Source organism: Heterobasidion irregulare (assembly GCF_000320585.1).
Source record: "Heterobasidion irregulare TC 32-1 unplaced genomic scaffold scaffold_04, whole genome shotgun sequence".
Taxonomy (NCBI): Eukaryota; Fungi; Basidiomycota; class Agaricomycetes; order Russulales; family Bondarzewiaceae; genus Heterobasidion; species Heterobasidion irregulare.
In genome coordinates, this window is record NW_009258200.1 from 1,853,145 (window position 1) to 1,867,391 (window position 14,247).

At 55.3% G+C, this 14,247-nt stretch overlaps 5 protein-coding genes across 5 annotated transcripts; 2 read left to right on the plus strand and 3 right to left on the minus strand.

The window, feature by feature from the left end:
- Positions 1-9: 9 nt before the first annotated feature.
- Positions 10-1,034, minus strand: HETIRDRAFT_409024 (uncharacterized protein). The gene is made up of 3 exons (XM_009547050.1): positions 394-1,034; positions 266-327; positions 10-207 (listed from the first exon to the last, which is right to left on the minus strand). The coding sequence occupies exons 1-3, from the start codon at positions 931-933 to the stop codon at positions 192-194; spliced, it is 618 nt and encodes a 205-aa protein (XP_009545345.1). The 5' UTR covers positions 934-1,034; the 3' UTR covers positions 10-191.
- Positions 1,035-1,346: 312 nt separating this feature from the next.
- HETIRDRAFT_126386 (uncharacterized protein) lies at positions 1,347-4,696 on the minus strand (the record flags this gene model as incomplete). The annotated part of the gene is made up of 16 exons (XM_009547051.1): positions 1,347-1,599; positions 1,663-1,745; positions 1,805-1,939; positions 2,022-2,372; positions 2,434-2,649; positions 2,716-2,896; positions 2,959-3,040; positions 3,091-3,313; positions 3,375-3,483; positions 3,540-3,628; positions 3,685-3,759; positions 3,828-3,868; positions 3,923-4,094; positions 4,171-4,353; positions 4,407-4,452; positions 4,500-4,696. 16 exons carry the CDS (start codon positions 4,694-4,696, stop codon positions 1,347-1,349), a joined length of 2,436 nt encoding a protein of 811 aa, XP_009545346.1.
- A 715-nt stretch (positions 4,697-5,411) lies between these two features.
- Positions 5,412-6,031, plus strand: HETIRDRAFT_426484 (uncharacterized protein; the record flags this gene model as incomplete). Its single annotated transcript, XM_009547052.1, has 3 exons — positions 5,412-5,666; positions 5,806-5,886; positions 5,939-6,031. The coding sequence occupies 3 exons, from the start codon at positions 5,412-5,414 to the stop codon at positions 6,029-6,031; spliced, it is 429 nt and encodes a 142-aa protein (XP_009545347.1).
- Positions 6,032-8,042: 2,011 nt separating this feature from the next.
- On the plus strand, positions 8,043-11,599 carry HETIRDRAFT_474203 (uncharacterized protein; the record flags this gene model as incomplete). Its single annotated transcript, XM_009547053.1, has 10 exons — positions 8,043-8,190; positions 8,247-8,380; positions 8,436-8,876; positions 8,940-9,179; positions 9,245-9,397; positions 9,453-9,608; positions 9,667-9,771; positions 9,836-10,551; positions 10,657-10,783; positions 10,849-11,599. 10 exons carry the CDS (start codon positions 8,043-8,045, stop codon positions 10,942-10,944), a joined length of 2,316 nt encoding a protein of 771 aa, XP_009545348.1. The 3' UTR covers positions 10,945-11,599.
- Positions 11,600-11,707: 108 nt separating this feature from the next.
- hbf1 (hydrophobin 1) lies at positions 11,708-14,174 on the minus strand. The gene is made up of 4 exons (XM_009547054.1): positions 14,013-14,174; positions 12,187-13,951; positions 11,968-12,129; positions 11,708-11,914 (listed from the first exon to the last, which is right to left on the minus strand). The coding sequence occupies exons 1-4, from the start codon at positions 14,132-14,134 to the stop codon at positions 11,870-11,872; spliced, it is 2,094 nt and encodes a 697-aa protein (XP_009545349.1). The 5' UTR covers positions 14,135-14,174; the 3' UTR covers positions 11,708-11,869.
- Positions 14,175-14,247: the final 73 nt, after the last annotated feature.

Here is a 14,247-nt window from a genome sequence, read left to right on the forward strand (position 1 = left end):
CAACGCATAAATGGAAGAAATAAGTGATATCATTCGGAACTCAGATTCACCATACATGGTATTACAACAACACCTAGCTCGACTTCTCTATATCTAGGCTAGCGCCCCGGTGGCACTGCATAGATCATGACAGACAGTTGTACAACGGATCCGAGGAAGCGACCCAAGATCCAAAATATCCCTGGCGATCTTCAAACCTTCCAGCACCTAGTGATCCGTCCAATGAGCCTGAAGCGTGAGCATCAAATCGACGAGAATCACTCACAGGACATCATAGTTCTCCTTGATGACATGCTCCCCGCCGCCAAACGCGACGTGGCAGCCACCCTAGACGCAGAGATGACGGCTGTCATCAGCCCGAGCCACTCCAACAATCGAACGCATGCGCCTCACCAGATGGGCGCCGGCCTTTCCTGGCACCTGCACGCCCTCGACGGTCGCGACGGCGTGATAGAGCCTCGCGCCGTTATCCTCGTACCCGCCCTCGACGGGCCGCCTGTCCTGCGGGAGCCGCCCGTGCGACGCGCGCACCCACTCCATCGTCTCGGGCATGAACGGGAGCAGGTCGTACCGCCCGCGGTGCTCGTGCTCGACCCCGCCGTACGGGACACGGCACGGGGGCTGCAGGCGCGCGGCGATTTTGCACGGGTGCACGGAGCTCTGGAAAATAGCGGAGCCGATGAACACGGGGGACGTGCCGTCCGCGTCGAAGAACGGCGGGTAGCGCGTGAGCTGCACGTCAGGGAAGGCGGCGTCTGCGGTGAGGGGAATGCGGTAGCCGGACGACGGGAAATTTGAGGGCTGGGGCTGGGGTTGGGGGTGCGGCACGTACGGGGGGGGATGGTTCCCCTTGCCGTCGAGGACGTGGGTCGGGTTCGGCATGGAGATGTGGCCTGAACCGTGAGTCTGCTCATCAGCCTCGTTCAAGTGCATCTTATATTTTTTGCTCTTCTTTTCCTTGTTCCACTTCTTCGAATCACCGTCTGATGAAGACGAGGACGAGGAGGACGAGCAAGAGCTGTGACGGCGGTGAGAGCCCATGATGGCGATGAGAGAGATGGAACAAACCTGCTATTGTGGCTTGCCTAGGACGGTTGTCCTCGGGTTAGGCACCGCGCGCTCTGAATTTGGCAGGTCTTCAAGAACAGACACAAAATGAAACTCCGGTACAACAGGGACAATAGCATTTCAAAAAAAATCCAGCCCGAATCACCCGACATATTACCACGGCCTGGTCCGTTCAAGCTACAGTAAGAGCATTCACACGCAAAGTGCTGTACAGTACATCAAAGCAGTGCCACTACCATCGTCTCCCCCCCACGTTCCCGCACACTGCATAACCAGTTTTAGCTCATCTTCCCCGCATGCCTCGTCTTCCGCTCCTTCGCGGGGGAAGGAGGCAATTCGAATGTCTGCCATGCATCTGAATTCGGCGGAGGCAGGTCCAAAGCCAGCTGGCGCGCCTTGGGAACACCACGGGCGCCTAAACGTGTCAGTGGCGAAGTAGGGAACACGGGTGGCGATGGCAACACAGGCGCTGATGCCGACACTTTCTCCTCGGGCTGTATTGAAAGAGACTCCATCGGGCGTGAGATCGAGCTGCAGAGAATGACAGCGGTGTCGTTAACACGTGTGTGGACCCATAGGCATAATTGTACGTACTGCATCTCGTCTCGCCGCATGTCGGCCCAATTTTTACAGCTTTCCTTGAATTTCATCAGGATATCCCCGAAGTCGTTGTAGAACTGTGTCACAGCGCGCGCGATGAGCCGACATGCTTGAAACAGGAGATAGGAGGGCGTACCTGGAGGCCCTCATCCAGATGTCGAGTGATTTCTTTGTATTTGTGATACGCGAGATCCAACGATTGTAGGGCGTGTTCTCGCTCCCTCACAGATGGATCATCTCGCCGGGACAGCAAAAATGACTCGTTCCGAGTCTGAACAAAGAGCATCAGCCGGGCACGTCCGTCTCGGCCAAGCCCCGAGAGACCGAGGCCAGATCACGCTCGCTGGACTCACCTTGACCGACTCGAGAACTTCTTCCTGCTTCACGGCACCGGCCTCGATGTCATTACGGAATTTATCAAATTTGGAAAGCTCTTCGTCCAAGACGTCCTCGAACATGGAAGGCTGCACCTCGACCCACCGCTCCACGGCTGCAGCCGCCTTGAGGACGCGTGGCTGTATGTCATCGGCGTCGGCGAGCCGCTGCGCGCGTGTGACAAGCTGACTGCGGGCACGACACAGATCGTCCAGCTGTTCTAACAAAGCGCGAAGTCCACGGGCATGTGTCTGAGTTGACGTGTTCCCAGCTCGATTCGATGTCGCAACGTTCACTGTGGAGGACGGGACAGACGCCTCTAAAGTCGCCTAACGGAAAAAGACCAAGTTCGCACATGTGCGCGCTATACATATAGTCCATGCTACTGACCTCGTCCCATGTCAATTCTGTGATGGGCCGCTCCCATTCGTCCCAACGTTGTCGAATGACAGCGTCGCTGTCAGCAGCCTGCTCCAATATATTCCGATACCTCTGCTCTTTCTCTATGAGGTCCGTGTTGGCTTCATGAGACGGCAAACGGGACGTTGGAGTTTCATTTCGGAAACTTTCGTCCTCAGACGCTTCTTGATCCAAGATGTCCATCGCCTTGAATTGCAATACAATAAATTGATTAGACCGGATCTGGAGAATCGGCGCAAGCGGAGAACTAACTTCATTCAAGATGTTCATATCCCTTTGCGCGAGCATTTGCACATCGTCTATAGATTTCTCGATGCGTTGCGGGCCGTGCTCTAGCCGCACCTCTTCCGCCTTCTGGAGCAGGCTGGGAGGCAGTCCGATCGGCTTCTCGAGCGCATCCAACGCAGTTGGGAGGTTGAGAGAACGTAGTATACTGTCAAGGATACATGTAAGCGGAAATGAAATAATGCAACTGAACGAATTTAGAGTTCGTACGCATGGGCTTGATCATCGAGTTCCTGTCCACGGTTAACTATGTCATCTTTGATGTAATTTTGCCTTCTGTCGTTGTAGATGTCTATTCGACAAGCGTGAGCGAAGGTGACTAAGGCTGAACGGCATTCTGACCTATGGCAGTTTCAGCGCCCCAACCCAACAGTTCACCAAATATCATCGGGGAGCTCCCAATCGCGCTCTTTGGATCTTGCAATTGTGGAGGTACGTTGCTCTGCACCACCGAAGTTTGCAAGATCGCGGACAGCGCAGGTCCAGGCGGCACATCCTTGTGATAGATCAAATCATTGTCTCGATTGGCACGTATCATATTCTTTTCCAGAATATCCAGAAGTGACTAGATGATGTCCGTCAGCCATGAAAATTGGAAACAAACAAAGATCATCGCAAAGTTTCACCTTGATGTCCTGCAGGACGGTCGGTGTCACCCCGCCTCGGCGTGCAATGTCATAACCCCGTTTTGCCGTAACTTGCGCGACACTCAGACGGGCGATCTCTTCTCCGTACCTGTGGGGAAACTGTTGAAGCAGCCGTTATCATCGATGGAAGCTGGGCGCGCCCACCGATTCGCCTCGAGATCGTCCACGCTCTTGCGATATTGCGCGGCGGCCTCAAAATGCATCTGCTTCGTTTCTAAATGTGGCAACCAGTCCTGCGGCACGTGCCCTTCAGCGCGCTAAAAGAAAAGTAAAAGAGAACGGAGCGGACTGAAGGAAAGATATGCCTAATTGATAGCGAGGCGTCACGAACAGCGGAAATAGAGGACCCATAGTAGGCGGAGACCTAACGTTTCGAAACGCCTAGGTCAGAAATCTGGGATCTGGAGCATCAAAGAATATGACGGCACGGACTTGTGCTGCCAAACGCGCAATGATTCCGTTCGAGCGGTTGTCTAAGGCCAGGCGAGGTTGGGTACTGAAACGGCCACGATGACGCACCTACATACCTAGCACAGCGCGCTGCCATGCACACTCCTGAGCTTGGGCCAGCATAAGCCACTCCAGCGACTTGACGAAGGGTTCTGACAGGTCTTCTAAGAGTTCCCCTTCATCTCCGGGGGTCGGCGGTAGCTTCACCAGGGCAGACGCCGCAAGGTACGAGAGGACGCCGGCGGCGCTCTTCCAGATGGTTGACAGGCAGAATGAACGGGGGTCAGCACGCAGAATGAAACGAAGCGCAGATAGCATGTCTTGCCTGAAAGTATGCACTTGCCCGTTTGACCCCTTCCGGATTTGAACGGTCCTCGGCGGTGGCCACTTGGGAGTAGAGGGCGGCTAAATTGAACAAGATCGCGCAACGTTCGTAATTGAGGTTATTCAGGGTAACCGGAAGGGCAGACGGGGCAAAGACGGGGGCGTAGGGTATCTCGAGACCGATCTGGCCGGAGCGGTCGAAAAACGTACAGAAGAAGGAAGAGCGGAAGGACTCACGTCTGCAGGAAGCTTGGTGAGAATGAAAACAAGCTGAGCATGGTAACTGCGTAGATCGTTAGGGTTGTCATGCAGACAAAAGTGTTCGCATACGTTATGAAAGACCTCGTCCGGTCTATGTGTACCACGGAGCTGATCGCCTCTTTGCGCAGCAGTTCCCACTGTGAGATGTCGTATCTGAACGCATCGGGATGAGTACCGGGGTGCCGCGCTTGGATGTGGTTGTAGACTGCCTGCTTGAGGGGGACGGCGTACGTTTTCTTGAACGGGATGGAGAGTTGATTGGGCATTGTTCACACTTCGGGCTAAGGAAGCACGTCTCTGCGGTAGAGCGCTCGTCGTCGGAGCGTCTGTGCCTGCAGACAGATGAATTAAACGTCGGAGGGGACGTCGAAGAGAACAAGCAGCAAACCAAGGGACTGCTGTGGAGGAGGACAGGCGAGACCAAAGAAACCTGCTTGCACACGCGTCGGGTCACGTGGTCCCGGGGACTCTAGTGCGATCCATATTCGCTGGACCTTCAGGCTCCCACTTGCTAGTTCTCATGAAGCCAGCCGTGCCTCGGTCTCCTGATATCGATATCTGTACGTCCTAATAACTAACGACATATTCAAAACAACAGCGCCGTCCGCCGCGACAATTTGATTGTCGCCTTGAATTGTGCACGATCCTCTCGCACTGAGTTGCCCGCTCCTTGCAACCAGATGTTGACCTGATGGGCGCCGACTGGGCTGCTTCTGAGCCCATCGTGATCCTGGGCGGGGCCTTGAAAGACACTTCGTCAGCTCCGTGTCACGAGTGCCTTCTTTGCGCCATCCCTGTCCCGAACCACATCTGTCATCGGTCCCCCTTGCCAGGCTTCGATGCATCTTCGCTCTCTACCAGAGCCATTACGATACCTGCGACGCAAAGTCCCGAACAGATTGATCTCATCCTCGACTCATCCTATATAACATCCCTGTTATCCTTCTACCCTCTCAGTCCGTTCACCCTCCGTACACCGCCATGAACCCTCACACCTCTGCCCCACCCCTCTCAAACCCATACCCACCTCACTCCAACTCATCTCCTGTCTACGGAGGCACCCACCAACCCCCCTACCAGAACTCTGCTCCTCAGCAGTCATGGGGGGCCCAGCCGCAGTACGGCTCCCTCCCCAGCACTTACATGAACCCGCCCCCTCCCTATCACGCGCAGCCCGCGTTCGCCACCCAGCCTCCGGTTCCACAGACCATGCTTAGGTCGTCGCTGACCAAATTTGTCAGTACCTTCTCGCCCTCCCTCTCTCCTGTCTCTCGGCTTACGCTACATCTATATTTGCCCTTCAAGGTGAAGGCGAGTAGATTCCTGTGGCGTATCGATGTTCTGCTGATTCACCGAAATCCGATTATTCTCATAGAATCAACGCGTTCGCGTCTGTCTTACCACGAACGTCTGGGCGGCGGGCGTCATTCTCAGCGCGCTCCAATTTTGCCAACAGGTCCGTCTTCTAATCGCTAGCAAGACTGCCCTCTTTCTGAAAAGGTCTTTAGATTTTCGGCTTGGGTTACCTTGTGGAGTACATCGCGCCCGACACCAACATGCGCACCACTGGGGAGTTTCCGCCTTCTTCTCTGAGCCCTTAGCGCACATGCACACTCGTGCTCGTTCCTTCCTCGTCGCAATTCTCACAGTTGTATTTTTGGCCGGATAATTATGTATGATAGACGCGTGTGCAACCCAGATGCCCTTCTCTTTCCTGTTATGCATCGCTATTTACATTCTTGCTACTCTCCCACTTACATATGTATCATGCATATCAGCTTCTTTCGAATACACGAACCGTCAGGCGAACTCGTACACCCTTCTCCCCCCCCGTCTCCGATGGACCGCCACAGTGCGAGGGCTTCCTGGCTTCCTGAGTGGTGGGACTGAAACAGGTTCTTGAAACAAGAGCGTACTACGGGAAGCATAAGACTGTGGGCCGAAGATAAGTAGATTGATACGTAAAATAGATATCACGCCCTGGAAGATAGGACGGAGCTCGCCCTCCAATTGAGTTCCACTGACCCATCCCGCTGTGACGAGGATAACTAAGATGCCGGAGACACGCAGGAAAAAACGTGGGGAAAGGTCGATCAAACCATCTTCGGAAGGGGAAGGATGTGGCTCGCGGCTCGGAGAAGATCGGTCTTAACGGATCTGAGGAACCTGAGAGTCCAGAGAACGCGTCGAAGGATAAGGTGATGGGCGAAGGCAGCATGGGGGGCGCTGATTGCGGCGTCTCGCGGTCGTTGGTCTTATGCCGTGCTCCCCAGGGGCGCCGAGAGAACATCGAATGGAAGCTGTCTGCCAAACCTAACTTACCTGTGCCACAATCACGATCGCACCAAGGTTCGCGTAAGCGAGCGAATAGAAAAAAAAAACAAGCGATGGAGCTGATGAAGGGGATATGTTACCTCCATCGAGAAAAGGCTGGGATGGAACCGTGGTGAGGTCAAAGACACTTAGTGGTGGACGGAATGACTTCCGAGCGCACGATTGTCATTGGACTCGGTAATGAACGACAAATAGCGAATCCTTCGAGGCTGTCAGGGGGCTGCTCCATCTGCCCCTGATCACGGCCACGAGGGGATGATGCAGAGTAGTGTGATGTAGACCGAAGATGCGTCGTGTTGTCTGGCGCCGAGATATACGTGTGACCGCGACCTTGGAGCACTTGGCAAGTAGCGTCTTCGAGCTGCGGGATCAATGAGCAAACAGGGGCTGGTCATGAGAGAAGCATATATATTGTTGTGCGGCCAGGACAGCCATGGTGAATATGTCAAAGCGCACAGATGCGGAGCATCGATGCGCATTAGATGTATGAACGACGTTATAGACGTGCAACAGGCCTGATCGACGGCGGCCGTCCGCGCTAGACAGCTACACGGGGCCTTCTTAGATGGGCGAGCGCCTCGCGTGCTGTATATAAGTGAAGGTCTATGATGCAGTCAGGAACGTGTGGTCCGACGGGCGAATGGATGAAGAACGTACTTCATTCACACGAGCAGTATACACTCGTGGATCAGCCATGTGAGTGAGATGTGTCCCGGTGAGTCGTGACGGTTCGAAGAAATCAAGGCCTGCGATGGCGCGTCTTGGGAGCACTGATGCACGGAAAGTTGTGGATGCACATCGCACACTGAGAATCAATCAGGGAGATGTTTTCGGGGCAGACTCGAGAGGCTGTGCGAATAGAAATCCCAGAGGAGGAATGCGATGGGCCATTCTGTGCGTGGATGAGATACAAGGCAGATGGTCGGGTGCTATGCATGATGAAGAATGGACAGAACGAGGCTGGCAGTGGGTGTATATGTCTGGCGGACGGGGTGGCTGGCGGAGCAGTGGCTGAGACGAAGAGCGTGGCATTCGCCGAAGGTGTTCCGTTCCTCACAGTCAGTCTAACGACCACGACCATCCCGCCTCCCTCCTCTCCTCCTCTCCTCCCTCGCTTCTCGTATTCGTTTTCTCCTACTCGTCTCAAGCGCTGGTGTCGCTGTCGTGCCCGGGATCATACCCACCACTCTCCGTCATTATTGACTCCAGCGACATCGTCTCTGTTACTCAACAACGATCCCTCTTTCTTCCCAACCGCCACTCTTACCGCTAGCCGTCATGTCTGCATTTGCCGACCCCCCCGCCTCGCCGGGCTCATTGTCCGCCAGGCGTCTTACGAACAGGAATACAAATCGCTACAGCGTCACCGCTCTCTTCAGTATGGCCGCTGAACAGGATGTTGAGGTTGAGGACGATCTTGCCAAAGGTGAGCCGCTCTTTTCGCCGTCGACTCGACACCTCTCATGCAACATATCTGCCCAGCGCAAAAGCGCCTGCGTGATCTCAAGGCTCGCATCTCCGCACAGTCCAAAAAGAACTTCGTTTTAGAGCGTGATGTCCGCTATCTCGACTCGCGGATAGCCCTTCTCATCCAAAACAGGATGGCGCTCGACGAGGTGCGTCCGACCGTTCGCGTACATGCGTTCCGGCTCATCAGATCATCCCCCCCAGCAACGTGAAGTCGAAAGGCATCTCGAAGAGGTCGATCCAACAGAGGGTCATTACCCAGACGAACGCAAGCTTCAGCAGTATTCAAACTTGTTCTTCCTACTCCAATCCGAGCCCCGCCATGTTGCAGCCCTCTGCCGGCTCGTCAGCCTCTCCGAAATCGATACCCTACTTCAAACCGTCATGTTCACCCTCTATGGAAACCAGTACGAGAGCCGAGAAGAACATTTGCTGTTGACCATGTTCCAGTCCGTGCTATCTGCACAGTTCGACACTGCTACGGAATTTGGTTCGCTTCTGCGCGCCAACACTCCTGTATCACGTATGATGACAACATACACTCGTCGAGGGCCGGGTCAAAGTTACTTGAAGAGCGTCCTCGCCGAGCGAATCAACAGTCTCATTGAACACAAGGACCTCAATCTGGAGATCAATCCTGTGAAGGTCGGTTTATTTCTGTGCCTCTCATAAAGTCCACGCCGGATATTAATTTATCTCCAATGTCAGGTGTACGAGCAAATGATCAACCAAATCGAGGAAGAGACCGGGTCGCTTCCAGAGAACCTGCCTAGAGGTGTCCCGCCGGAAGTCGCATCTGCAAACCCCGATGTCCAAGCCATCATCGCTCCACGATTAACGATGCTGATGGAGATCGCGAACAGCTTCTTGGTCACGATTATCGACAGCATGGAGAGCGTGCCGTACGGCATCCGGTGGATATGCAAACAAATCCGAAGCCTGACCCGGGTAAGTCGTCGTCGAAGGCCGATGCGCTCATATCACTAGAAGTAGGCTTATGAACGGTTCTGCAGAGGAAATACCCGGAGGCGACTGATTATGCCATCTGCTCTCTCATTGGCGGTTTCTTCTTCCTCCGTTTCATCAATCCTGCTATCGTGACGCCGCAGGCTTACATGCTCGTGGATGGCGTACCTGCGAAGCACCCACGACGGACATTGACATTGGTATTCGAATTTTCTCTCGTTGTGTTACAATTGTGCTGACTGCGAACGTCTCCAGATTGCCAAGATGCTCCAAAACTTGGCCAACAAGCCATCTTACGCGAAAGAACAATATATGATGACACTAAACCCGTTTGTTGAGAACAACAAGGCCCGGATCAACCAGTTCTTGAACAACCTTTGCGAAGTCGGAGACTTCTATGACACCCTCGAGGTGACCCTTCTACGATCATATTCTTGCGATCGATCTGACGCTGACCGTGGCATCGTAGATGGACCAATACATGGCCCTCTCAAAGAAAGACCTGATGATCCACATTACTCTGAACGAGTTGTACAATACACATTCCCTGATTTTGCAACACATCGAGACGCTGGTACGTGCTTTTTCATGTGTTTCCGGGCGGGTCTTGCAGCTCATCGCCGGCTATCCTTATCCAGTCGCCGAATGACAAACAGCATCTCCGTATCTTGACGGACGAACTTGGTCCTGCACCCGCGCAGGTACCGCGGAAGGAGAACCGCACGATCGAGCTGAAGCTCTACAGTCGCTGGGAGACGCCGGTGCAGGACATCCAGAGCGCGTTCGCCGACACGGTCTCCTCGAGCGATATGCTCTACATGGAGACCAAGTCGATCTTCGTGCAGCTCATCCGATCGCTCCCGCACGCGGCAGAGAAGCGCCCGTACAACCTCGCCGCGATCGCAGAGCGCGCGGCAACAACGAAGGACGCGACGCTCGTGCGCAAGGGAATCAAGGTGAAGGAGATGCTGCGCGAGCTCGAGGAGCTGAAGATCATCGAGCGCGCGGACGACTACAAGCTCATGCAAGACGAGGTCTCTGCGGAGCTCGTGCATCTCGGCAATTTGCGTGAGAAGGTCGTGCTCGAGACCAAGTCGCTCGAGGCGGTCTACAAGACCATCTGCGACCACAACAACTACATGCGCTCGCAGCTCGAGCAGTACAAGGCGTATCTGCAGAACGTGCGCCTCACCGCGACCAAGGACAAAGGCGCCTCGACGGGCGTTGGCGTCGTCACCGTCGGTGGGAAGGAGAAGAAGCCCGTGAAGGCGACCGTATTGGGCCCGTACCGCTTTACGCATGCACAGCTCGAGAAGGAGGGCATCATTGTCGAGAGCAACGTGCCCGATAACAGGTGCGTGGCGTGCCCTGTCGTTTGAGCGGCCCAGACGCACGCGTGCCGCATGGTTGCTGATCGCCAACCCTCCTTTTCTCACATTCTCACATCCACTTTTCGCAGACGGCCGAACATCTACTTCAACATCACGTCGCCGACGCCCGGGACGTTCATCATCGCGCTGCACTACAAGGGCCGCGAGAAGGCTATTCTGGAGATGGACCTGAAGATCGATGACCTGTTGGAGAAGGTACGCCGTCCTCCGCTTCTGCTCACGGCACCCTAAATTTGACGCCCTCGTCGCTCGTTCCACAGCAAAAGGACAACAAGCACCTGCTGGACCTCGAGTACGTGCAGCTGAACGTGCCCAAAGTCCTCGCCCTGCTCAAGAAGGTCTTCGCCAAACGATGAACGACACTGTCCTGTCCTTGCCTCCCCACCACCCGCCCTTCTTCGTTCGCCCGCCCGCCTACCCGTCTTTTGCACATGCGCATGCCCTTTCCTGCGTGCCTTTGGCCCTCGCTTCGCTCTGACCGTCTACTTATTATTCCTTTTCATTCCCCTTCTCTGTTTATGCGTGCCCTCCCTTTCTCTCCTCTTTTTATGGTCGTCGTCCAGGACCCCTTCTCCTTTCCTGTCCATAATAACAATATCGTCTCTCACTCCTCTCCCCTCCTTTAGGTCCGCCCTTTCTTTCGCCTCCGCCTCCGCCTCCGCCTATCTATCTATCCGCGCTCCGTCTCTCTCCTTCTTTTCGTGTCCTTTTGAAACAGCTACATCACAGCTTCGTTACCCTTTCCCTTCCTGGTTACCCCGCAAACTTGTTTATCTCCTGTCCTTATCCATATGTCATTGTTTGGTTCACTTCCTGCCGTCAGTTCAGTATATTTAGGTGACCGGCTATGCGCGTACACATCCGGACCGTCTTGTTGGCTCCCGCTGTTTGTCCCATTCTCCGTTCCTTGTCTTCGATCACCTCTTGGATGTATTATTGGTGTAGTCATGTGCGGCTGGATGTGGAGTCGGATACGTTGTCAATGTACTGATCATGGTTCGAGAAACTTTCGTCTGCCGCCGAGGGATCCGGTTTGCTATATCAACGCAGTGGGTCCATATAGACCTGCGTTCAATTTCCTCACGGCGTCAAAGTTGAGCAGGCTTGACACACTAGCACAGCATATTAACCGCATATGTATAGCGGACCATTAAAACCCTGTACGGGAAAAGGAAATAACGCAGTAAAGACAGGTGGTGATATATAGTATGTGATAATAGTAGGACTGAAACCCGAAAATCACTGCTCCCTGATCTACAACCTCTCATAAAAGGCTGTCTCTCAAAGGACGACATTAACGGGAGTACAGCCGATCGCAAGGCCACCCTGCGTGCAATTCAGTCAGAAATAAGCGCGATCAAGGAGGTCAAAGGGCTCACATATTCATTCTTCTCGCAGCATACGGGTTGCTGGGCGCAGTTGCTGCCTGAGCCAAACCCTCCCGTGTTAAGAGCATCGCAGTTGAGCCCGATGGGCGTATTCAGGTCCTGCAAGACGAGGCCAAGGACGGCAAGTTCCTTGCTGGCAGAGGTGGCGGAAGCCTTGGATACAGAGACATATGTAATGAGATCATGATAATGATAGCGACGACGACATACCGTCTCAACAGTGTTGCAGCAACGTAGCTCGCCGACATTGCATTGCTTGACATCGTGTTCCTCGATGGCTTGGTAGACCGGTGCAGGAGCTGGGTAAACCTCGGTCTTCTTCGCCTCAGGCTTGTACACCTCCGGCCTCTTCTCCTCCGGTTTGTATACCTTTGGCTCTTCCCCAGGCTTGTAATCGCCCCTCTTGTAAGCTACCGGCTTGGGTCCCCAAGTGGCATAGGGCGTGGGTGCAGGAGCAGGCAAGCTGTTGGCAGAACTGTATACTTTGATAGTGTAGGCGCTGGACGATGCCATAACAGGACTGTAGACCTCAGGTGGCGCCGAACTGTATGGAGCTGGAGCAGAGCTGTACGCCTCAGCAGTAGGCTTGGCGTATGGGGCAGATGTCGAGTTGTATTCAGGAGCATACGCCTTGTAAGGTTCAGGCGCCAGAGAGGTGTAAACCTGAGGGGTAGACGAGCTGTACGGCATGGCCACGGAGCTGTAGACTTCCGAAGGAGAGGCCTTGTACGGCTCAGGTGCCGCTGAGGTGTACGAAGCCGGGGCAGAGCTGTAAACCTCGGAAACATACGCTTTGTACGGCTCAGGTGCAGGCGAGCTGGACGGCGCCGGAGCAGAGCTGTAGACCTCAGGAACCACCGAGCTGTAAGGAGCCGGAGCAGAGCTGTAGACCTCAGGAGCGTATTCCTTGTACGGTGCCGGTGCCGCAGAGCTATAGACCTCAGGAGCCTTGTAAAGAGCCGCCGAGCTGTACGGTGCCGGAGCAGAGCTGTAAACCTCAGGAGCGTACTCTTTGTACGGCGTTGGTGCCGCCGAGCTGTAAGGAGCCGGAGCAGAGCTATAGGCTTCGGGAGCCTTGGATGGCCCAGGTGCCACCGAGCTGTACGCCGCCGGAGCAGAGCTGTAGACCTCAGGAACCACCGAGCTGTATGGAGCCGGAGCAGAGCTGTAGACCTCAGGAGCGTATTCCTTGTACGGTGCCGGTGCCGCCGAGCTATAGACTTCGGGACCCTTGGAAGGTTCAGGTGCCGCCGAGCTGTACGAGACTGGGGTGGAGGTGTAGACCTCAGGAGCCGCCGAGCTGTACGGTGCCGGAGCAGAGCTGTAGACCTCAGGAGCGTATTCCTTGTACGGTGCCGGTGCCGCCGAGCTATAGACTTCAGGACCCTTGGAAGATTCAGGTGCCGCCGAACTGTACGAGACCGGGGTGGAGGTGTAGACCTCAGGAGCCGCCGAGCTGTACGGTGCCGGAGCAGAGCTGTAAACCTCAGGAGCGTACTCTTTGTACGGCGCAGGTGCCGCCGAGCTGTAAGAAGCCGGAGCAGAGCTATAGGCTTCGGGAGCCTTGGAGGGCTCAGGAGCCGCCGAGCTGTACGAGACCGGGACGGAGGCGTACGCCCCAGAAACCACCGAGCTGTAAGGAGCCGGAGCAGAGCTGTAGACCGCAGGAGCCGCCGAGCTGTAAGACGCTGGAGCAGCGCTGTAGACCTCAGGAGCCCTGGAGGGCACAGGAGCAGGAGAGCTGTACGAGACCGGGGCTGAGATGTAGACCTCAGGAGTCTTGGACGGCTCAGGTGCCGCCGAACTGTACGGGGCCGGAGCAGAGCTGTAAACCTCAGGAGCGTACTCCTTGTACGGGGCCGGAGACTCAGAGCTGTACGGGGCTGGAACCGCGGCGGAAACCTCAGAAGAAGGAGAGGGCTGGCTGTAAGGAGCGGCGGCCGAGCTATAGAGTTCGGGGGCGAGAGACGATGCGCTGCACGAAGCAGAAGGAGGATCAGTATGCTTGGATGAGGGGGAATGGAATGTGTGCGTACGACGCAGGAGCCGCGGCACCGTACGATGAACCGTACGGGATGGGCTCGCTTGGTGCTGCCGACGCGAGGAGAGCCAGACCAAGGACAGAGACGGTAGAGAGAGCTGAAAGCTGGACAAGCATGACTGGATAGCGATGTGCGAAAGAAAGGAATGTTCAATAGACGGGGCCTTGCGAACGGGGCTCCGACATCGCAGAACGCCCGCCTTTTATAGCGAGAGGGAGGCGGGCGTGCA